At 43.9% G+C, this 25,125-nt stretch overlaps 1 protein-coding gene across 1 annotated transcript in view; it reads right to left on the reverse strand.

Moving 5' to 3' along the window:
- LOC108941801 (protocadherin-16-like) overlaps positions 1-25,125 on the reverse strand; it is a 97,659-nt gene that overhangs the window by 61,279 nt on the left and 11,255 nt on the right. The window contains exon 2 of the mRNA XM_018764662.2: positions 21,538-23,353. Within this exon, the coding sequence (XP_018620178.2) occupies positions 21,538-23,322 (1,785 nt within the window). The 5' untranslated portion in view covers positions 23,323-23,353. The remainder of the gene's footprint in view (positions 1-21,537; positions 23,354-25,125) is intronic.

The following is a 25,125-nucleotide window of genomic DNA, read 5'->3' on the forward strand; positions in this document are numbered from 1 at the left end:
AGAAAAATAACTTCTGCAAACCTTACCATCACGGTAAAGCCAAATCAGGTTAGGCCTATTTGTCGTTAAGGAAAAAAAAAAAAAAAAAAAGATTAAGTAAATTTTAATGTGAGGTTGTGCTCTGGCAACGTTGCCTGCTTAGTGTCCCATGAGCGGACTGAGCAAAATGCTCAGAGGGACACGGGTAAGAGACCAGGTAGGCTTTTGTAAACCCTTAAAGAAAGGAAGGCCAGTGATTCAGACAAGAACTCTGGCAAAAGCTCCATAGTCAGAGGCTCAGCCTCATGAGGGCAAGTGCACAGGCATCTGCTCCCCATGTCTGCCCACCTCATTTTGGGTGACTTTGTTTAGAGCCTCTTCATTTCCTCCTTCGGGAGCTGACGTCGAGTGTCCCGTAACTGTAGCGACAGGATCGTGCGTGTCAGTCTAAGCCCATCAGCGTGCTTCTCATCCTCTCCGGCTGCTCTGCGTTCCTACGGATTGCTCTCAGATTATGAGGATATGAGCTTTCCACTTCACCTCCTGTCCGAGAGACAGGCGATGGGCTTCTCCAAAGCTGCTCAGAGAAACCGAGTTCCACTGTTATCCGTCCGTCACATCCTATCACAGCTGTGTTTCGTTTTGTCGTTGAAGAGCCAATAACAATCGCAACTTCTTGATCCCAGCCACAGAAAGACGACATATTGGCGTGTGGCGTCTTGCAGTCCATGAGTGCTTTTCAAAGAACACCTGTAGTCTATTTCGCTTGGCGACGGTCCGTCATCTTGAGTAAACCACAGGCTTCTAAAATCTGCTGTGCATTTTCCCTCTTCCGCGAAAAAGAGACCAATCAAAACCAATGCTCTGCACAGGATTTAAACCAACGCATTTAGCAGCAATTTCACTGTTATCATGAGGGTAACAAGGGGGCTGGGTTTTTCCAGCTTGAGAGAGTTTTTCATTAAAGTGCAGGCATCATCTCTAAATAAACACACTGGCGTCTGTTAATTGATTTCCTTTCATCCAGCATCTTCCAAAAGCTATTACTCAGGGAAGAGAATATTTATCCTGCTCCTGGTTTTGCTCCCCTTGCCCATATCCTTAGCCTGGAACAACAGTCACTGATGGGATTGGGCTTGTGGCCGTGAAGTGATTGCCACCAGATGAGCAGGTCCTCTAATCCACACTGCTGCTAGCTGGAAGAAGCTCTTCCCCTCCATTCTGAGGTTCCCCCGAGCAAAGGGTCTCCGATTCAAGGCTGTAACGATTAGCCGAGACTTCCATCCTGGGCAGGTTCTCAACTCACCATTCTGGGCCTGGTTGGCTCACCACTTCTCATCATTACCTTTCTTCTGCAAAGCACCATCAGTTCGAAACTATACATATTAGGGTTTCATGTTTTCCCCGATGGAATAAACGAACTTCACATAACGTAAGATGCTCTTCTTTGGAAAAATGCAACACAGAAAATCTCACTGATAAATTCATTAATTACTTTAACATAACAGCTAAAATGTATTGAATATTTTGAGCAGTTTGTGTGAATTGCTAGAAAGACTGTAGGTCTAATTCCTTGCGTAGTGTCCGACAGTTCTGCCCTGTGTTTGTTGCTAGGGCCACGTTTTTTCCCAAGATGTCCACAGGGAAACATTATGTGGTTACACTTAAGAAACGTTTAAAAAACAGCCATGCAGAAAATTGAAAGATTTAGGTTGAGGGGCAGCAGAAATTAAATCCAGGACTGAAAGTGAACATCAAAGGGCCTTTCTGCGGCAGTCCAATGCGAGAGAGAAAAGGTAAAAACAACAATAACATAAACAAGGGAGATTAAGATTTTGGTCAATCTGAAATGGCGATGAGAAAATTGTGGCATTTTTTTGTGAATGGATCTGTGTGGGGGGCAGGACACAGAAGCTGGCTGGTGGGGTTTTGGTCTGAAGACAATTTTGTAAGACGAATAGCTGACTGTGTTTGTGCCTGGTGCAAGAAGAATAATCTCCATCTAATCAGCTCATTCCAAATGTGATCTGACCACGTGCTCAGTGACACCACACCCTCACACACAGCAGAACGGCGAAGGTTAAAAGACTTCTTCGAACTATAAGCTTCAATCTCTCCTACTGCTGTGTAAGTAAAGCACCGAATCCTTATACCATAGCTTCGGTGAGAACCATCAAATCTGTACAAATGAATATGCAAATGACAGCTAAGGACATTGATATGCTAAAGACATCCTGAAGGTCTTATTCAAACAACGGATTTAGGGTTCTTTCTTCCATTACTTCTTTGCCTCATCCACAATCTCATCCCTTCTTTGTATTATTAAACACTTCAACACAGTCAGTCCGAAACCTAGTCAGCCCATTCCAACGCACTATTCTGAAAAACTACTTCTCGCACACCTGCAAAAAAATGGCACTGACCAGAAAAGTCAACTTCTTCTTCAAATGAAGTTCAACTTCCAGAACTGAAATCACAGTGAAAGAACCAAGAGCTGGAATTGAGGGGAGAAATACTTATCCAGTCTCCCAGTGGAGGGCCATGTATGTAACACAGCTACTACACCAGGCTTCAGACCCAGCACTCACATTGCAGGGCACAACACTATACATTTACATTTATTTATTTAGCAGACCCTTTTCTCCAAAGCGACTTCCAATGAACTCTATGTAGTGTTATGAGCCCACATACCTTATTCACTGTGGTGACTTACACTGCTAGATACACTACTTACACTGGGTCACTCATCCATCCATCAGTGGAACACACTCTCTCTGTCACTCACACACTATGGGGGAACCAGAACAGCATGTCTTTGGACTGTGGGAGGAAACCAGAGCACCCGGAGGAAACCCACACAGACATGGGGAGAACATGCAAACTCCACACAAACTGAGCGGGGATCAAACCCATATCTTTTTACGCCACCCAGGTGCTACAAGACAGCAGCGCTACTCGCTGTGCCACCATGCCACTGTAAACATTTACATCATTTAGCTGATGTTTTTCTCCAATGCAGCTTACAATTTTAAGTTACTTTGCAATCGTGTATCCATTTATAAATTGGGTAAGTTTTACTTGAAAAATTTTTACTTTTGGGGAACACCCTCCCCCAATTACCTGATCAAGTGTGCTGTGGGCAGAAGGCATTTCTGGGGTTGGAACTGCATCTTCTGGACTCAGAGGTCACAGGGTTGAAACTCCGGCCGTGAGCAAGGTACCTACCCTGAACTTCTCCAGGTAAAATTTACTCAGCTATCTAAAAGGGTAAATCGTTATAAAAAGCTTAAGGCTGTAAATCGCTTTGGAGACAAGTATCAGCTACAAGAACAAATGTAACTGTACTTCAGAAGGAGGATTTCAAAGCTGGGTCCTTCATGTCCAAGGCAGCAGATCTAAACACTTGCTCAGGGTTTCCAAGCAAACACACTGGTCAGAAGTGGCCAATAACCACTGACTGGTCACTCAGAAAGGAAGACGGTGCAATGTGCCTGCAATGAGAAACTATAACACACGGAACACCCTCCTGCCCATAAGGTGGGGTCAGGACCATGGAGGACTGTGTTTCCCAGAGTGCTCTGCAACAAGAGAAGCAGAGAAGAAAGAGGATATAACAGAACTGTTCTCCTCAACCTACTATACTACTATCCACCCAGTCCGTTCCATTCCAAACTGAAGAGAGAAACACTTCAGCAGATCCCCATCCCCAGCTTGACAAATACAAGCCTGATCTCTCCACTCTCTAATTATAAATATTCTGTGCTTATTTTGTAGACTAAAGTGCTGCCTCCCAGTACAATCATATACCCCCAACTCCACTGAATTCTTAGATGACAAATGCGGAGAAATACTGTCCATAAAACACTAATGCAATCCAGATGTCTTTTTTCTGAAACTAAATAGAAAAAAGGCATATAGTCCCCTTAATCCACTTAAAATCTAAAATTTCAAACAGTTATGAAAATATTTTCCCTTTAAATGTGCTCCAGATGAAGGAGCATGCTGGGCCTGTCCACCCCCCCAAACCCCAACCCCCAACCCCCAACCCCCCATACATATTCCCCCGTTCTCCTCCTCGCCACACGTTTCCTGGACAACGGGGCGGACTCGTGGACAAACAGGGCTGCTGCAGAGCTCTGCCCACCCCGCTCTGACAGGCTTGTGACCAATGGAACTCGAGCCGCCATGCAAGAACCGGACGTGTGCTTTTCCACTGTGCCTCTCAGTGAACGGCCAAATTTGTTCCACTCCAGCTGCAACAATGGAAGTCAAAAGGAGTAAATAAATGTTAACCAGGGCCAGAGACAGCAGCATATAATGTATGAAATATGACCGGGAGGGGGAGAAAGGTTTTGAGACAAGACTTTAAACCTTTTGGTGTATTATGACAACGCAGATTCCAAACAAATTGCTTGTTTTCAGTTCACGTACTGACCGGGATGCTTTCCTTCCATTTGTCATTTCACTGGCAGCAGAAAGAGGTGTCGACACCCACTTGACCAGAAAAAAGGCGATGATGTAATAGATGGTGCAAAGGAACAAGGTCAGCAACCCCATGCCCAGGGGTCGTCTGAAGGCTTTGGCCTCTCAGTGACACGATGAATGTCTCCGCCCCTCCTGTCTTCTCCCTTCAGCTCAAACAGCGGGTGGTTATTGTTAGTAATGAATCACACTGGGTATTTGGTTCATCTTAATGACCTGCTCTTCCTAGGCTACATTTGACAGTTCCTAACACAGTTTGGAATACCAAGGTTTGAGGATTATGTTTCAGTGGGACTCCTCATGTGAAAAATGCAGACCTCCTCTACTCACCCCTCAGTATCTCCTGAGGTAGGGACTTGGTCTTGGGTGCCTTCTAGGCCCCAAACCCTGGATACTAAAGCTGCACTGCTGCAGCACTGGGACCACAGCACTCCCCAGCAGAAGCCAAGCCCATCAAACCAGGTCAAGGCCCAAGGGAGGTGAGGATCCCTCCCTGCATCCATATTATATTTTGACCTCAACCTCCTCACTCTCACTCTCCACTGCTATCTTTTGCCCAGACCTTTTGCTCCCTCCTTTGGTGGTTCAGCCCCTTTGCGTGACAGAGTAAATGAAAAAACTACAGTCTATGGCTTCTGGTTTGGATCCTTTCTGCCTTTTCATATATTTATTTTGAAGCACTGCTTGCCAAAACAGCAAACTCTCCCTTGTCACTGGCTTGACAATTTGTGGAAATATAAATCTCAGCCGAGCTCATAGATTTTCCCCACTTCCTCCATTTCTTCTGTCCGTCGTTCTTGCTTTCAGCAGAGGTCCAGAGCAGTCTTTCCCAATAATGACTTAGTGTTCCACAACCAAGTACACACTTGCATTGGGCGCTGATAACAACGGCTTTACTCCAAAATGGCTCCGAAATAGTCGAGTTTAATTTAAATGCAGACTGTGATGGATGCTTGACGACTGCCAGAGAAACAGCATTTGTGATCCAAAAATTAAGATGTGCTGAAAGGGGCTTATTGGCCTTTAAACCTTGATTCAAATGCATTTAAGGCTTCGGTTGAGCATGGCGTGAGGAGCCATGGTGTTTCCATAGCTTAATCCGCCTGTAAAGTCAATTTGGAGGAAAATGGCCGGGAGCATTATCTTTTGGAGGGAAGAGAACAATGCAGCTGGCCACCAACCTGTCGCCATTGACCCCCAAGACTGTTTCCCTCCTCAATATCAAGATGTGTCTGGCCTGAGGACTGTAGATAAAACAAGCCAAAGTGGACCTACTAGGAGCTAACGGTTACTGCAAAAGGTAGCCATAACCACAGTCCTCCACAAATTCAGAATTTGTGTCTTTACTGGCTGGCATGATTCCCCACAGGATCCTACTTAACAAACATAATGCACAGATTGACCCTGGACAGAAGGAGAGTAACTCCTGTCCTCTTCACTATACCATGGCTGCTCCCTCACCGCTGTAGTTCTAAGACTGAGATAACACAACCTTAGAGTGAAAATGAACTATGGATGCACTGCATGTATGCAAAGTACACTTTTAAAAGAGTCTGCTTTGATTTTGTTAAGCATCATGATGAATAAATAATGGAAGTGTGCTACCATAAAGACCTGGTAAGTTATTTCTTTCTCATGTTCACGTACCTGTAAGAAAACATACTGCACTACGTTCCCAGACATACAAAAGAATATATTTTAATACTGTTTGGGTAAATTAGACTAATGTTCTGAGTCACATAAAATGTATGAAAATTGAAGACAGTCATTAATTTCTTTAGTTAATGCATCACTGTGACCACATTGGGAAAAATGCTTTTTATTTTTTAAATCATAGACTCCCTCAGACACTAAGCTTAAATGAATAATACTTACGTCAGCATGTGATCCGAGTTTAGTGACGAGGTTCTTTCAGTAATTAGCTTCTACACAGTTAGTTCTAAACGTTTGCATCTGCACGCCGGCACTCTCAGACCCTTTCTGCCACTTTCCCCGCAAAAGAAATATCAAGCTGCAGAACATTACATCTGGTTTCCTGTGAGGTAAATAAAACTGGATTTATGGATTTCTCTTTGCACCCCCTCCCCAACTGTATTTATATAGATGCTATTTCTTTAATCCCAAACCTGGTCCAAACCAGTGGCTCATTTCCTGATCATGAACCCCAAGCGTGAAAGAGCCTTTCAAGTTGGGTGTGTCCGACGCCGAGCTGCTGGTCTGCGTTTTCTGCAGCAGGCGGGCGTGTGCTCCTTCGAACCACAACCCACAACAAGCGTGGAGCTGGCGAGCTTTCATCTGAGAGTGGGTGATTAAGCGTCCTCATTACACTTCCACAGCACAATGATGTTCTAATGGTGAGACCAGCAAATAAGTCATCATTAGCAGGGTTAACTTATGAAACCCAACCATCATCAAAACTCAAAGAGCAATACCAGGCTCTGTCTACTCTGTGTCATTAATGTGTCGACTGGCCTTTTCGCTCATTCCCTCCCTCTTTGTCTCCCCCTTCCCCACTCTTTTTTTCACTCTCTCCATCTCTTCCTTTGTCCCTCACTCACTGCGAGACACACCCACCCTACATCACCTGCTCTGATCCGTTACCCCAATTCGTCCCCACTTCATTTTGGTGCCTCACTGTGGTGAAAGACAGCGAGAGGCTGGGCGCCACAGTGCTCTCCACGCTCACTACCCGTTTAGTCCCCAGAGACAAACAGACAAAGAGAGTTAAAAATGAGCCGAAGGGCGTGTGACAGAGAGAGGAATTAGCAAAGGCCTTACATCTGTCACAATGAACTATTCTACCATTTCTCAAAAAAGTCATCCCACTGCATGCTCCTAAAAACACGTCAGGGGTGTGTTTGTTTAGCTTCTGCCTGATCTCTGATCAGACAGGACTCACATGAACGAAGACAGATGCTTTGAAATATGCAGTTTCTTAACAGTTCAATTCCACTGTTGTCAGGGTTATGAACTTCTAAGGTTAATCATACTCAGCTTTTCTTTACCTGAGAGAAATAGGAACAGACATTTCATAATTCTTGTAAATGCATGTCATATTTTTCTGTGAAATTATATGCTTTAGGAGCCATTTTGCAGCCATAGTTCACATTAAAGAGGGGGGTGTGGTGGCGCAGCGGGTTTGGCCAGGTCCTGCTCTCCGGTGGGTCTGGGGTTCAAGTCCTGCTTGGGATGCCTTGTGGCAGACTGGCATCCTGTCCTGGGTGTGTCCCCTCCAGCCCTATGTCCTGTGTTGCCAGGTTAGGCTCTGGCTTGCTGCAAACCTACTTGGGACAAGCAGCTTCAGCAGATGTGTGTGTGAGTTCACATTAGTCCTGTTTTGCCCCTCAGAGTTTTTGTCATTGTGTTCTATCAAGACGCTTTTCAGTAAGCCCTCAGAAAAAAATCATAACCTAAAAGTTTTAGCTCTCAGTTCCCATATTCATCAGAGAAACACTTTCAAAAGTATGGCAACGTTACAATAAACCAACATTAGACTTAATGAAAGGACTCGAAGCATAGGCTTTTTCTCTTTGCCCATTGCTTTCAGCAAGGTTGTATAGAGCCGAGCTGCCTGTCAGATGGGAATGCCTATCGTCATTTATCACCCTCCATCACCTTACAGACAACAATAATCCTATTTCAGTCACTGCCGCCATAGCAACAGCAGCCAAACAATCTCAGCAGCAAGGATCGTGGTAAGCGAAGAGACTCAGATGTGCAGCGGGGGGAGCTTCATCGGATAGAATATATAGCAACTAGAGAATTATCTGAAAAGGGAGAAACACAGAAGCACCAGCACCGAGATGGAAAGTTTACAGTAGCATGCAACTGAACAAGCCTGCACTTCATTGTCTGGAGCAAAGCGCAAAGGGAAACAAAAAGGTACTTCATCCAGTGCTTCGAGATGGAAGTTACCAAGTGAACACGCAAACAGAAGAGTGATCAATGTCCACTGTTTGAAGAAATTTAGAAACTGCTGCTACTTTGTCAATGACAGTGAACCACACGTTAACACTAGAGTAAAATGGAAAAACAGTCAGTGTCCATGTATTTAGCAAACCATGTAAATATAGCCCAATATGTAAAAACGATCACAGTCTATGGGAGTGCAATGGAGTGATCAGTTTATTGATGAAGATGTAAGAGTAGTAGAAGATGAAGTTGTAAGAGTTACTGCATGGTAGTCTGACACCTATTTCAAGATCTTTGTCGTAAAATTTTAACATGAACATGACTCACTGAGTCTGAAAAAATTTAAATTTATTTTTCTTGGAATCAACGTTTATGGATCTTCTTCCCTCTGGTGAGAACTGTCTCATTCAATTTCACTTCGACTGCTTCTCTTCTCTTTTAACCCCACCATAGGAAACTCAACTTCTTCAATCTGCAGCTTCCCAAAGCTACCCACTCTGTGTACGTGGTTTCCCTTTCTTGAGTCTTATTTCTTCCTTTATGTAAAAGGCCACAACGAATGGCCAGTCTTCCTCCACCTGGTGCCTTATACAGAACCCCTTCAGCCCCCCCAAGCATAGACAGCTTAGGAATCCTTTACACAACCCAGCTGCAAAGAGAGGGAGGGAAAATGCAGCCATCAGAGAGAACAGTGAAATAAAGACAAAGGAACTGTCAGTGCATGCCCAGTTTTCAGCAAGAACACTGCTCAAAATCCATGTCCTGACAGTTGACATCCACAGGCACTAAACCACCAGCAGGGCAGCTTTTCTCTCACCTTGGTCAAAGGCAAAACTTTCATTACTCTCATTTTTGTTCCAGTTAAGCTCTTAATGAACTCAGCTGGATGCTTCACTGAACTCTGACCATCATTTCATTTATCAGATTTTTTTTTTGCATGTTAATATACCGAAAAAACACTTAATTTTTTCAGTTTTTTTTACACTCCTTCAGCAAAATTTAATTTCCACTATCCTGTTCTCTAATTAACTGTTGTCTAATGTCTCAGGAATAAGTATAATATATATTATTCTATCGACTAATTGCATTAAAGTATCTTCTACATGTCCACAAAAGTAATCTGAGAGCTCAGAAATATTAACCACTATGAACACAAGTTTTTTGTGATGACTTGATGAGAATGTCTTTTTTTCTTCTTTTTCACCACAAATATACTGTCATTTTGATTGAAAGATGCGATATGTAGATTAGTATTTCCCAACATTGCAGGGGGTGCAGTGGTGCAGTGGGTTGGACCACAGTCCTGCTCTCTGGTGGGTCTGGGGTTCAAGTCCCGCTTGGGGTGCCTTGCGACGGACTGGCATCCCGTCCTGGGTGTGTCCCCTCCCCCTCCAGCCTTATGCCCTGTGTTGCCGGGTTGGGCACCGGTTCCCCGTGACCCCGTATGGGACAAGCGGTTCTGAAAATGTGTGTGTGTGTGTGTATTTCCCAACAACCCAATCAATTCTTCTCAATTTTGCATTAGACAGGAAACAAAGAAAGGGAGTGAAAGCACTCACATCTCCAGGAAAACTGTTAGAAACAAAGAACGAAAATCCACTATAGCGCTTACTAAAGAACAGTATGAAACCTGCATGTCCGGCATACAGGAGTTTGTCAATTATCCACTCTTTGGTCCTTTGCACCTGAAGCCCTTTATTCTTTATTAAATTTTGGGAGCCACCTGTTGCTTTAGTACAACTACACGATGCTGCTGGCTACCTTAACCGTTGTGGGGTACCAAGTCCACCTAAGACGCAGGTTAATGTTCCCCTGCTGATATTGAATCGCCTCTAATTAATTGAGGCCTGAAAACACTGCTGGCAAACAAGTGTGATTCTGCCTTGGCTTGGGCCAAGCTTCCCGTGGCGACAAACCAGGGCTCCACTCTTCTCCACATTTCTCCACAGCAGCTTCCTAGTCCCATCACCTTGGAGACAGAGTTCTTCCCTAGGGGAGTCCCACAGCTTCTATCTCAAATGCAGACACTAATGTATAACCCTCGCACGCTGAAGTAAACCACAAACTGAACAAAAGGTATTTTGACATGTTGCACATGCAAAGCCCAAGATTCAATTCACCTCGTCCTAGAAAGATAAAAGTGTACAGGGGGCGATAGGGACACTGTGTATTTTTGTACAGTATAATATGACTGCAAATGTCAGCTCAGTTTACCTCCCCCACTTCAAAACAGCTCATTCTAGCAGATAAAGGCTGTGTATGTTTATACGTGAGGCTGTAGATGGAGCTGGCGGCAGCGTGCAGCACCTCCTGGTGTGGGGGTGGAAGATGAGCGATGGCCCCATTTCCACACGGGGGTCTTTCTTTGTTTATTGAGAGTCCACTCTCCCATGAGGGAAATGCATGAAAAATTGAATCCCACCATGTAGGTACTTCATTATACTGGCCTGCATTACTTATCAGGGCCTCAGAGACTTGGGCAATATGGAGAGGGGAAAAGGCCAAATCTCAGCCAGCATACCGTGGGCCAGGGGTATAAGCAGGTGGTGTCAGCCTTCAATAGCCACCTTATCCCGGTAATACTGATCTTACAGTATACTCTTACTTCAACCACTGTAGAAATGTGTAATCTTGCTGTAATGCAAACTGCAAAGGTAAATACTAATTATACTGTACTGTAACCTCTGATTGCAGAGCTCATTGTACTGTATTCATCCATATTTACTGTGGACAAACAGCACTTTACATCTCTCTGGGAAACAGCGTGAACACAGGGTGATGTGCAGAGCACCGGTAGTAGAGAAAATTGATGGGTTCTGACTCCTCCCTCAGGTTCCCCCATGTCCATTCCATCCCCATGGCAACACCCAGTTTTACCACACTCTTTCTTTCGAATGGACAAGCTGCTTTCCTCTTTTTCCTTTTTCGTCTCGCCCCAGTCCTTGGTGTGGCTGCCACTTCATTTTCTCTGCTTCCCTGCTTTGTGCCTTTTGCATTTTCCCTTGGAGTCCCTTTATGTTTTGGCCTCCCTCCAAACACCCCCCTCCAATATGGGGCGCACTAAGAGCTTACCAGGCAAGAAGCAGCAATAGCGCCCTGTCAATGAAAAGTGGCAGTTAAGTTGCAATCGGTTTTCAGACAAAAAATAAAATTAAATAATGGAATGTCAAGGATTTAAACAGAAATGCTCAGTAAAGATCCTCCACTTATATAGCAAAGAAGATTTTAAACCAACCACCATGATTTACAGTTTTTCTTTCTTTACTGCATTCAAACAGTAATGGGGGATATTTTGGCTCAGGTTCCATTAGTACCAGGGTTTCAAAGCAATTAATTAAAAATTGCTAATCTGTCATTCTGAACTCTACATTTACTCATTTAGCTCATGCTTTTCTTAAAAGCAACTTAAAATGTGAAGATATTGACACTGAATCACCTTACCTGTTTATACAGCAGGATAATTTTGACTTGAGCTTTTTACGGTAGCTGTCTTGCTCAAGGATACTGTAGAAATAGGTAGAATTTGAACCCATAACCTTCAGTATGAAGGCAGTAGCTCTAACCACAAGGCCACCAGCTGCCCGGCTAACCCTGAAATGGACCAGTGGACACCATTGTGCCTCTACACTAAACCATGAATGACCAGAGTCTTTGTGGGAACTAAAGGCCTAACAGGGCCACTCAGATTCATTGCATAGGCCTGTTCTGTTGGAAGAACAATTAGGCTCCGCCCTCCCCAGTGCTGACCCCCCAACCCCATCTCTGTCTCACTTTGTTTTCCAACTTCCGCCATCATTCTATAGGGTAAGTTTCATAAACAGACGGACAGACAGTGAGATCCCCAAGCCATCCGAGTAAAGCAATCCACCCTAGTCTGTGATTGTGTGGGGTGTTTAATAGTGAGTAGATGGAGGAAGGTCTCTTTCATAAACACGGCTTTACTCATAGTGAGATAAAAGGACTTAATATATAGGATCACCATGGATTCAGAGGAAGGGAGCTGCAGTTAGCAGAAGTTTATATCTCCTGTAAAGGGGGATGGCATCTATCAGTGGGAATGTGGAACAAAAAACCTCAGGATGCATTTCAGAAAAACTAGGCCATCATGATTTATTTCATTGCATCCAGCCATATATAAACTGGCTTTGACCCAAATATAGACATTTTCTTTCATCAACCAAATACTAATGTTACTCGAGCAAGTTCATCCTCCCTAAGTTAAACAGAAAGCAACCACCACGAGCGGTAGATGGTGACCAAAGCTGAACCTTGATTGGCACACTAATTTCTGCGGTGCTGATGAACAGCACAGCATTCTTCCCTGGTCCTTCACCAAGTTAGGTGAATAAAATTTTCACGTCAAAATGCTTTCCGCCCATAAATCAGTAGTGAGAGGAGAACGCTTAGTCTGCAAAATTCCGGTCTCAGTAAGGGATTGCACAACATAGCCATGAAAAAAAAAAGAAAAAAAAAACACGCCAGTCAGTTTGCCTCATCATAAAAACAAAAAATGTGTGTGAGCTCTCTTCCAGCAATAACAAAGATTTCAGTTTTTAACTGGTCACTGCAGCAAAACTGAAAGCACAATATGACAGGTATCTTAGCAACACTGGACTACACACATCAAAACCCTAAACAAATCTATCATGCTTTTGAACCTGAGCTCCTGGCTCGGCGTGCACTCCCAATGCATCGCATCACAGAGCACACAGCCCCCATTTGTCCCCCCCCAACAGGGATCCATTGCTTCCTGACAGAGGCTGGGCTGGAATGGCTCACAGTTGACTCGGTAGTAAACCAAGGCTGGGGTTTTCTTCATAGCGCAGGTTCAAAGCACACAGATGGTGCAGCAGAGCAGATGACAGATCTGTGATAGGGATTAGAAGCTTGAAACTCTGTCTATGGAAAAGTGGGGAGAATGCATTAAACAACATTTCACGTGTGCTGTCCAACTCTCCATCATAAAGGCTGGGCAGGGCGGCAGCCCTGGAGCCAGATGTCTGGATACCTCCCAGTCCCTGGTGGTACTGAAACTTCTACAAGAACTTTGTGGTGTTCCTGTTTCTTGCACAGTGCAGTTACTGCATCCCATCCTTCTTGTTAGGATGTTAGAAAGTACTGAGACCTGACAAAATCGAGTTCCATAAGCAATTCCTCTTTGCTAGGTGATGCAAGGCTTGGTGGGGCCCTGCTGCCGTTTGCGGTAAGTGCAGTCTGTCATAAATGACACTTGAAGTTTTGCTACAATATTAATCCTTTTCCTGTAGCTACCTTTGCCTAGTCTTATTCTCAAATTTTGACAGTGAGATGTTCTTGACTATCTTTAGAATTTTGCTCAGTTTCTTTCTGTCTGGATGGTGAACAAGTCACTACTCACTTCACGCTTTGTATGTAGTCTTTCTATATTTACATTTATTCATGTAGCAGACGCTTTTCTCCAAAGCGACGAACATCTCGTAGAAAAAACAATGTGTGCATGTTTCTATACACTAGGCAGTGCTGTTGTACTATAGTTACCACCAAGAAATCTGTATCAAGAGACTGCGTTTATTATTGCTGTTATTCTTTAATGAGACATTGCCTTTGTTGGTTGTGTTAAATATAGACATCATTGAAAGGTAAGTGAAGTATACATGAATAATCCTCTCGTAGACCGATCAGACAGCCAGAAAGTTGCTTTTAAGTTGCCTCATAATGCAACATTACTCCCAAAAGAGAACAGCTACTAGAAAGGGGTGTAAAACATGTTAAGCTTAATGTGATTAAGCTCTGTTCCATTCCTATCTCAGCACTGTTTTCTCTTGCGACCACATTGCAAGTGATCTTAGGACCCTCAATTGTCCCTGGTCTAACTGCAGTTCCCGAAATTCTTCGACCCGCATTCCCAGCAGCCTGCGGAGGATAGGATGACTAAGGACAATCCAAACACGGAGAAACAATATGCAGGGTTACTGCAGATACATCTTCCACATCACGTCTCATTTATAGCAGTCCAAGATCTGAAGTTCATCAATCAAGCCGATTAAAAATAAAAACTGTCATCAACATTGTTTCGACAAAAACACAATCTTTAGTAATGGTTCCCAAACACACCCTACAGCGAATTGTTGAATAAAATGTGTACAGCTGTGGGACAAGTGCGGCGTGTTGTGTTCTGTGGCCTCGTGGAGCACAATCCAGAAAACGGGGAAGACTGAAGCTGACAATAGATATGTGATGGCAGGCCATGACAGAAAAGCAGGAAGGGCGGAATGGAGCACACAGGACCTTGCTGGAGTGTGTGCCCAGGGTGAACCAGGTGCTTCACTGTCTGAGCCCTGATCTGAGAGAGTAGTGGTCGTCATCCCTGTTCCAAAGACTGAGGTCTTCCCAGACCAGGGTTGTGACCCCTAGTGCATGTCAATCCCAGTGCAACGGAAAGGACTAGCAAAAGATCAACCATGGATGTGGATGCATTTGTGTGTGTGTGTTCTGTGTATTCAGGTAAAGAGTGCCTTGCAAAAGTACTCAGACCCTTGATGTATTCTCTCATTTTACCAAAACAGAAATTATCTATTGAAATTTCATTACGTTTGTAAAGCATAATTTTGTTTATATGTGCATGTGGATGGGTCTGTGTGCTTGGATGTAGTTATGGGACTTGGTACCCTGTAGGTCAGCAAATGTATGCTTGAATTTGTTTACATACATATCGCATACATATATGTACAACAACTGGAGTATTTATGTTGTGGATGTTTAAAGTCCAATTACTTGCTTAAGAGGGGATGAAACTTGTTGCTCTAAGAAATATATGCGAAAGTGAATATCCCAGGTCAGTTTACCCTTCAGAAAAAACAATAGCATAGGATCCATTGTGACACTAGCACAAATCCCATTTCAACAGTCTGAGTCTAGATTTACCGAAAACAGCTGAACAGGAGGTTCGGAAGATGTTCCTCAGAGCTACTTGCAACAGTGCCTGTTTTGGAAGAGTAGGGGGAAACTGCCACTGGTGAAAAGACTTGCTTTTCGCCACCTAAAACATGTGGACCATTGAGACCTCTTGGCAGTATTGCCGGTGACCCTGCCACTCCTCCAGTGGCCAGCAACTGAGCAGAAAGATGGACCCATTAAAACATTAATGGGATTTGGGGGAACTAGGGTGATTGAACTGCGAGATCGCCAAGCAATTTTATGAGGTTGAAAGTCTGCAGACCTTGGCAACCTGATTTCAGGCTTCAGCTAATTACCCTCTCCCCCACCACCTCTCCTAATTAGACCTGTCAATAAACCCAAACTGATTCCATTTCAAGCAGGAGAAGAGTGATGCTGCTGACCTTCCTGCCCATTATCTCCAGTGTGCCTCAGGCTTTTTGCTTCTATTTTGTGAAAATGGGGCACCATAATATGGAAGTGGTTTTTAATATCCATCAACAGGTACAAACCAACTGTACCTGGAAGCTGCACACTATCGATATATGACATAGACATGTTTTCCAATAAAGAACTGTACGACATTCCTAATGTTTTATTTCAAACCTGTAGAAAGACTTTAAAAGTTTTCAGATTAATGTGAAATTAGCAAAGGGAAAATGTGTACTCGTTACCCACTATGCTTGTTGTTTTCCAAATGTCATGCACTGAGGTCAGCTTGACTCTAGGACGACTGGTTTGCCTCCTTTTTCCCCAGTGAGAAGCAGCAGCCCTGGCAGGGCGAATTCATCCAAAGTTTTTAACACATATACAGTCTTAGAGGAGTAAAGAAGAAGAGATAAGGGGAGCAAGAAAAGACAAAAAACAGAAGGGAAATAAAAGGGCTGCCTCCTCCTTCACACAAAATAGGACCAGTCTGATCCTGAACCCATCCCATCTTCACTATACATCTGCACAGTTGTGTCAGTGTTAAACAGCACTGGTTTCCTGCAGCTTGTCCCTTCCGTGTAAATAATGTACCAGCCACAGAACCTAAAGAGCTGATATGACTGCCAAATGCACCAAATCCATGGTTTTTCAACAAATGATAAGAACATGTAAAATAGAAGTCACTGTGATGAAATGGTTTGTATTGTAATGGTGTCGGCTTCAGATCAAGAATGGCCTGTAAGACCCATCGTGCCTAATGGAACAAGGGAATTCTGGGAAATCAACATGACAAAATGCACAGCCACTGGGCCAGCTGCTCATTTCTGTTCTTCCATTCTGTCTCTTGCGGAACTGATTAAAAGCTGACACTTCGGGGTTTTCCTCAGTTCTCTTCTCATTGGTATGGAAAACAGACAGAACCTCATGGCTTCAATCCACCTTCTGCCAGCTGGAGCTACACACAGGTGGAAGTGACCACATTTGTCACTGCTAAAGAAGTGTGAACAAAAACATAGAGAGTGTGAATATGGAAAGAGGAGAAAAGATCAACAAAGGAGTAGAAAATTATAGAACTTAGCTAAGGAATCATATGGAATGCAGAGAACTTCTTAAAATAAACCATATGGTGGAATTTGCTATATTGACTTTTTCCTTTATATCCACCCACTGGTTCACCCCCAAAAAACCTTCAGTTAAATTTTCATAAGCTAATTTTAATTGAGCAGCCCTGTGTGAGAATCATTAAGTACTTGTGAAAGACTGAACGGGATCTGGTTTATTCCACAAGTGAATAATGCAATGAACTGCACTGGAATAGGCTCCGTAACAGACGATGAAGATCTCCAATGCAGCACAGTGCACAGCTGTGAAGAATCCCAGAGAAGCAGATTGTAGATTATATCTAATTGAGCAATCACTATGCTTTCCTTTCAAAGGAGAAAAAAGAGACATCCCAGCTGTTTGACCCACTGCGTCCCTGTCTCAGGCACAGATCAGATATTTTTTCAAGTGACAATGATTCCCGAAGTCTGTCTGCTTTCTAATCTTTTTTCTAAATCACAGTGATCTGCAACAGACAGACTCAGTCTGGCCCACAAAATCCTTAAATTGCAGCCAATAATGCAACTGCGCATGGCATCCTGAGTATCTGTTGAGAGAGAATTAATTTTCGTTGTGTAAAAACCTGATCATGGGCTGTTCTTTGTGTGTAAAGAGAAGAATCTGCGTCTAAGGTTCTTGGTTCAAGCAAGGCAGGCTTGAGGTCAGAAGGGGTCATGAGTCAGTCCTGAGGCCCCTGGGACCACCATGGCAGCAAAATGACACCAAACAACACAACCATAACACCCTAAATTGAGAAGTGTCCTTTTTCCTCATTTCTATAGCAGCATAGCACATTTTTTGGTTGTTCTGCTCAGGCACACTAATGGACACCTGTGGCTGGGTCCTTCTAGTTACCACAGAGCCATTGAAGGAACACTGAAAGACTGCCAAGAATGCAGCCATTGTGCAGCACCAAAACAGTCCCCACTCCCTCTTCTCTTACTCATTGTCAAGGCCTTCTTTCCCAGTCGATCGCGCTCTCATCTTCACTCTGCATACATTTGAAAATGTTTGTCACCCACCCCCTCACACCGCACGTGTGATTTTCCCACAGTCTGTACGCATTCCTGTTGACAGGCCTTGGGAGGGGATTTGCTGCCAGACTCCACCAATACCCCTACACTTGCAAAAATGCCCAGTTGCACAGCACTATGAAATGAGCAATGTGCTCCAAACTATCCAGAACAAAAACACTCTATAACAAAAAAGCCCTAAGCAAGCTTCATCTGAAAGCCCCTAGAGATGGGAGTCAGGGGACGACGAATCAGCATGTGATGTCAGTGATGTGTATTCAAGGACAGGCAGAGCCTTGGGATGACGGAGACGAGGACTGCCAAGGCACGGCCTGGACAGGAATTCCTCCTGGCTGCAAGGGAACTGACATACGTTGGGGCTCTCATTTCTGCTCCAATGAAATCCCAGACAAATGGCAATATGTTGATGTTTCACGTACAACTCAAAGGTCACCTTGCAGCACTCAAGATGGTCTGGGCCACTCTGAGTTTGCAGCTCAGACGAGATGGAAACAGACTGTGTTTGCGCACCAACTATCAACTATCTGATGGGGAAACAAGATAAAGACCTTGGAGGTAGGCAACCATTTGGACATTGAACGGAAGCCCATTTACATCTCATCTCAACCCCCTTGTGGAAGCCCCTTCCCCCAACACTTGCATTCCCACTTGGCTAAGAGGCAAACAGAAGGGCAATTCTTACCATGGTCCTTGAAAATTTCCACTCCCCACAGCCTGGCCGAAAAAGCCTAACAACATGAGACACCAATAGATCCAGTGAGACAGAGAACTCATAGAGCAGCCCAACCAGTTAGTTCCAAAACTTTTTTTCAGGGGGAAAAGAAGAAAAAAACTGAAGGAAACAAGAAATAAATAATTGACAGTATCATTTTACTCTACATAAACAAACAAAGCCGTCCACTGATAAACCCATTTCAAAACCCTGCGGCCTGTATGGCTGAATGAATTGGGGCTTTGACAAATGCGAGTACGGGCCCCATTGTGTGAGTGAGGCCTGGGGAGAAATGGCACTTGGTCTTGGTTTTACTGGAGACGCTCCCATTCAGACCATCAAGGAAAAGAAACTTGACCAAATGCACCAATTACGCAGCTGCTTCTTCTCAACACAGTGGAAAAATGCGTCTTTTCACCCCTCCACGCAACCCCGGGCACCTCGGGAGAAACTTTCCCAGCCAGGAATTTTAAAAGCGATGTGAACACTTTGTTGGTCACAGTGTGAAGTAGGTTCTGCTGCCACAGGAAAATGCAACTGGGACTCAGGCCATTCTTCGACACTTAAAGTCCAAAAACTCCTTGCCACAGTTACGGACAAGAGGCCACTCCCAGAGTCAACCCGTTACCTCCCTCGGTCTCACTGCTCCTTATACTGAATAACACAGCCCTTGAGAATAACAAAGACTGACAGAGGGCAAACTATTTAATCCTGAAACTGTATCTGAACAGAAAACATAATGGCACAGAGCGCCAAACAATGCACAACTTTGTGTGGAGGGTCTAATAATAAAAAAGAAAAAAAACAAAAAAAAATTAACATGGTATTCACAGAGTGCGTTACTCACCAGCTACTTTACGAAAATGGTCCCAACTCAAGCACTGTCATTTGTCTATGATTCACACACTGAGGATCAGAATCTTCCTCATATGCGAAGAGCAGGTCAACTGAAACATTTAATTTAATTTAAATGTCTCTCAAACATAGTACATTGTGCATTGTATTTGGAAACTTCCATCTGGATTTGTGAAAATGTCATGTAGAGAGAATGAACATGAAAAGACGCACAAACCCATGGCATGATCCAGAGGGTGAAGCACTTGGATCAGGGTTCAGCGGTCAGCACTCATCTGCGGACACCGAGAAGCCCCCCCCCCAACACCCCACTAACAGTGTCAAAACCAATACCCTGTTTGCTTCCCCAGAGAACTGGAGTCGGAAAGAAAAAGAAAGGAAGGAAAGAACTACTCCTCTGAACCAATCAAAGAAATCTGCCACCATCCCTATGTGCGGGTTTTGGCTTTCACTGGACTCCAGTAGGTTTTTACCATTAGTAACAGAAGAAAAGTTTAAAAAGCTTCAGTAAAAAAACTGGGGGAAAAATATTTGGTCATATTTTCATGGCGCCCTTCAATGATACCTGTTGTAAGACCTTGATCTTAACTCTTGAAACATGGCCATCAGTTTAAACAAAATTCCTGGGATTCTCTTCACATCGTGGCCAACGGTCATTCTGTGGTTAACTCCCCCTGGGAACCTCCCAGACAAAAACGCAGGACTCCCAGTTCTCCAGCATGGGCCAGGAACCATCAAATAGTGGCAAGTCTTTCCTTCTTCCTGGAGCAAGACCACGGCCTGGGCCCAAGCATGGGCCTCACTCACCGGGGACCTAGTCAGGACCATTCCACACCACGCCGAGCTGGCCAGAATGGCCCAACCGCAGACGCACTTGAAATATGAATTAAAAGACTCTACAACAAATGTAGCGTTCCTGTGCTTTTTTTATCTCAGGGACTTTTCTGAAACTTCTTTTGGAACCATCAGTTCAATACTTTTAAAGCTCTAAAAATTCCATGTAAGACAATGACAAAAAAGACAGTGCACCTCACCAACTCCTCTGCTCCATTTGCCACCCAAAAACAGCTGCGTAAAACAGTATAATTTATTGTCTTATAACTACATTACTTTCAGCTTATTGTTTATCTGCAGGTGAAAGACCTACTTTATCATTTTTTTGTTAATTTGCCCAACACGTTACTTCTTATTTTTGCTCTTCTGGTATTACACAACTGAAAATTTGTTGAGTATACTTTCATCTTTTTTGAAAACCACTCAGGTTAAAACTGTTTACAAGCACAGAAACAACCTCGTTATTCAGACAGATGGAGACGCTCCAAGTTTTGAACGTTCACTCCTCTGCACTGTCTTAGTTGCTGTGGAAACCTTCTCTAAGAGGTGAAGAAAAGGACGTCCAATTCAGAATAAATCTTCTTAGCTTTCAGACTGCAGGTGATCTTCTAACCAGTACTTTCAGACCCCAGTGGGTTTCACAATAAGCACACATGAATTCTGACCAATGGAGGAAAATCTCAATGAATGGAACTGTGGTTCTTAACTTGATGGCTGTCTCAGCTCGCTTCAAATATATATGAATGCAAACAAAACGTTTGTAATACACCTAACATGAGAATTAATGCCCTGAAGAGTCTTTTGCTTGTTACTGTATTCCAGAATAGACTGGATTAAAAAAACAAAACTGTACATATATAAATTCACAGCATTCTGAAAGTATGGAATTATAGCAGAATGCCACATTATTGGGCTCCCAACGGAAATAAGTGGCATTTTTATCACCACAGATGCATTAAAATATCATCAAGTTTCCGTTATTTAGTACTTCCTATGTCTCTAAACAAATAATGTTAATCTGCCAGGCTAATAAAACAGGATTAATGTTTCAGTTATTTACCAGAAAGTAAGTCAACATTATTTACATTAGTTATTTAAAACACTGTATTTGGACAATTAAAATTGTTACGAAAATGACGTTAACCTGGCTTTGTGCCTTGAGAAAAATAAATATTAAAATGTGTCTGTAATATTACATCATATAAGTTATTTAAGTAATTTCATCAAAACTCAAGAGAAGTAGTGCATTTGTAAGAAATACTAATGGAAAAAGTCCATTCTTACCGTCAGGAAGCAGGTTCCTGCAGGGGTATTCTCCTTGATGGACACTTCGTAGAAGCTTTTTGCGAAAACTGGCTCATTGTCATTTATATCCTGTAATTTGATGTTAACCACAGCTGTAGAAGACAAGGGGGGGCGCCCCGCGTCCCGAGCAACCACTATCAGGCTAGGCTTGGGGTCAGTCTCATAATCCAGCTGTGTTGCCGTGGTGATTATGCCAGTTGTTGAGTCGATGGTGAACCAGTCAGAGTGAGTCCCATAGCCCTGGAGAATGCTGTACTGGACATCCCCATTTGGACCTTGGTCTTTGTCCCTTGCAGTGACCTGCAGCACAAAACTTCCAGGAAAGACAACTTCTGGGATGGCCTGAGTGTAAACTGGCTGGTCAAAGAGTGGCGGGTTATCATTGATGTCGGTGACTTGGATAGTGAAGGAGGATTCAGCCCGGAGGGGTGGTGTGCCTGAATCCGTAGCCATAACCCGCAGCTCATAAGAATCCCTCTCCTCCCGGTCCAAAATCTTATCCACACAGATAAGGTAGATGATGTTGTCTTTGGTGGTCAGGGCAAACTTTCCATCCCCACCCTCAAGGGAAACGTTGACATTGGAGTACTCGCCATAGTCTGGGTCCGTTACAGAAATGCGGGCCACGAACTGGCCTGGCTGCGCCCCTTCTGAAATCTGAGGTGAGCCATCCTCACTGAGGAAGATTATGGTCATTGTGGGCTGGTTGTCATTGTAGTCACGTACGTGGACTGTGACAAAAGCATTGGAGACCTCTGGATGGCTGGCATTGTCCCGCGCCTGCACAACCAGCTCATGCACTCGCCTCATCTCATAGTCCAAGGGCTTGCTGAGGGTGATTATACCTGTGTGGGGGTCGATGGAGAAGTAGCGGTCGGCATCGCTTTGCCGCCTGTTGATCTCATACAGCACCAGGCCATTGTCACCCTCATCTGCATCTGAGGCAAACACCTGCAGGATGTTGCTGCCTGGCTGCGTATTCTCAGAGATGATGGTGTGGTAGCGGCTTTGGTTGAATATGGGGGCATTGTCATTGACGTCCTGCACAATCACATCGAGGATCATCTGACCAATCCTCTTAGGAGAACCTCCATCGAAGGCTTCCAGAAGCAAGGTGTAAGATGACCTTTTCTCCCTATCCAAGATGGCATTGACCACCAAATCCAGAGAAAGGACATTGTTGCTGCCTCTCTTGGACTGAAGGAGGAATGCCTGTCCCACATTTCCATCTTTAATAAGATAACCCTGTGTGGTGAGTTGGTCTTTATCTGCATCTGTAGCTGGTTCCAGGGGAAACTTTGTCCCAATGGCTGTCTGCTCTGGGATTTTGAAGGTGGCTCTTTGTTTGGGGAAGGTGGGAGCATGGTCATTGATGTCATTCACAGTAATTGTTACCTCCACTGTTATGCCAGTCATTGTGACAGCAATGAAGCTGTAGCGGTCACGTGCTTCACGATCCAGGACTTTAGCAGTCGTGATGATGCCAGTCGTTTCGTCAATGTGGAGGTCACTGCCCACACCTGTGCCTTCATGGTCAGAAATGAAGTACAGGGAGGCTGTGACTCCAGGCGGTAGCCCAGCACTGATGTCACCTACAATGGTACCTGCAGGCTGCTCCTCATCCAGCTGCAGTTCCAGAGTCCCCAGGACCATAGACGAGTGAGCAGTCATGAGCTCCAAGGCAACACACAACAGCAGCAGCATCCTTCTTCTCCAGCCTCCTTGTTCCAGCAACATTATAGTCTTCCTCCTGCCCTTAGACATTGCGTTTTATGTTGAATGCTTCCCTCTAAGCCTGTAGAAACAAAACGAAAAAATACAGGGTCACGTTTTCACTACTGTTCATGAATGCACTGCCGAAGTGTGTAAGGAATTCATAAATGACAACCACATGTAAAAGCGGGACCGCAAATATGAATGGTACTTTCCTATGACAGACAATCTGCAGGTGAGTGGTTAAGGGTGAAATGCAGAAATACTACTCCTTGCCCAGAAGCTTGGCTCTTAACCACATACATACATAAGATAAAACTGCTCACTTATGCACATGTTCTTCATATGTTTTTCTCTCACACATAATTAGTCAACTTGATGGCTCAAAACCCCACCCCCTCACATTTCCAGGAAAAGGACACCCCCAACCTTAAGAAGCCCTTGCACACATTCAGATTTAAGGTGGCTGGGTGGCTGCTGTACAACTTTTCAGCACCATAGAAAAGAGTTCGGCTCTCTGGGAGGGTAGGCCTAGATCGGCACTTGGTCCAAGAACCAGGCCACTGGACAACTGGCAAGTTTAGATACCATAGCACAGAGTGTGCAAGACATGACAGAGGCAGGGTCTACAGTTAAGAGCACAGCACAGTGACCCTGTACCGGGTGGCCAGGAGTGTTAGCAGGATTTTAATTTGTTATAGCTTTATTTGAGGCTTTTACAGAACCTAACCCACTAGTGGAGGGACTTATGTATTGTTCATCATTTATCTGTCATGACTCCGAAGCGAGTATAGACTTACAAACAAGTCATGTTACAAACTTCAGATCCCATTTATACATTGAAGACCAAGTATAGTTGCGTGTTCTCCTAAAACATACATCTAATCAAACACCGAAGAAGTTTTGTGTCTTTAAAAAACATATTCAGATGGCTCTTTCCTGGCAAAAGCCTCTACTGCCCCTTTTACATTATGGTACTAAGGCCTACACCTAAACCTAGATATCTGGACCCGCACACCTCCAATTGGATTATGTTTATACATGTTTAGTAAAGGAGCAAACAAGCTTGAAAGCAAGGAAAGGCCAGATTTAAGGAGCCTCCACTTTAAACGTGGAAGATAATGCCTTGGTTGGAGACTGCAAATTCTTGGGACATTCAAACACTGTACTTAAAGTAAATAAGTATTCACAGGAGACCATGGGATGTAGATATTACAGCCGTTCCACTTCTTTAGGGTTTTTTCTTTGCATTTTGGTATGCTGACAGCGTAAACTGTCAGAAACAAGAACCTCCGTTAACGGCACGTGAAACGCGAAGAAAAACTGTTTCAGGGAGCTGGACAAAGCTGGGGCACTAGTTCACACAATGCAGATGGTCACACGCAGTTGGTGCTTCATACCCTGGTGAAGATACAGAGCAATTACATTTTTTGGCAAGGAATTCCTGTAATCTAAGGGCAGTAATCTGCAGAAGAGAAACTTAGAAACTGATGGTTTAATCACTATCAGCAGCAAAATCCCAACCTCAAAATATGTCACTGGAAAAGAGGATTCCAAGATATAATTTAGTGTTTTGTTTCTCACTAAATGATAATTGCACATCTCAGCATCTGCAGTTCAACATAAACTTGAAACTTGAGTTCTTTACAAATATCTTCTGTCTCAAAAGAAGATTAATTTGTTGTCCCATTCACAGAATTACAAAGCAATTTTCTATCAGCATACAGAAGATGTACCACATTTGTTACTTATTATATTTGCTCAAGCCTCTCTAGATCTGCTTATGTCAATCCGACCTGTTAGGCTCCCCCTTGCGGCAGTCCGGGGAAGTGCGCAGGTCTACATTTACACATC

The sequence above is a fragment of the Scleropages formosus genome, chromosome 10 (assembly GCF_900964775.1).
Source record: "Scleropages formosus chromosome 10, fSclFor1.1, whole genome shotgun sequence".
Lineage (NCBI taxonomy): Eukaryota > Metazoa > Chordata > Actinopteri > Osteoglossiformes > Osteoglossidae > Scleropages > Scleropages formosus.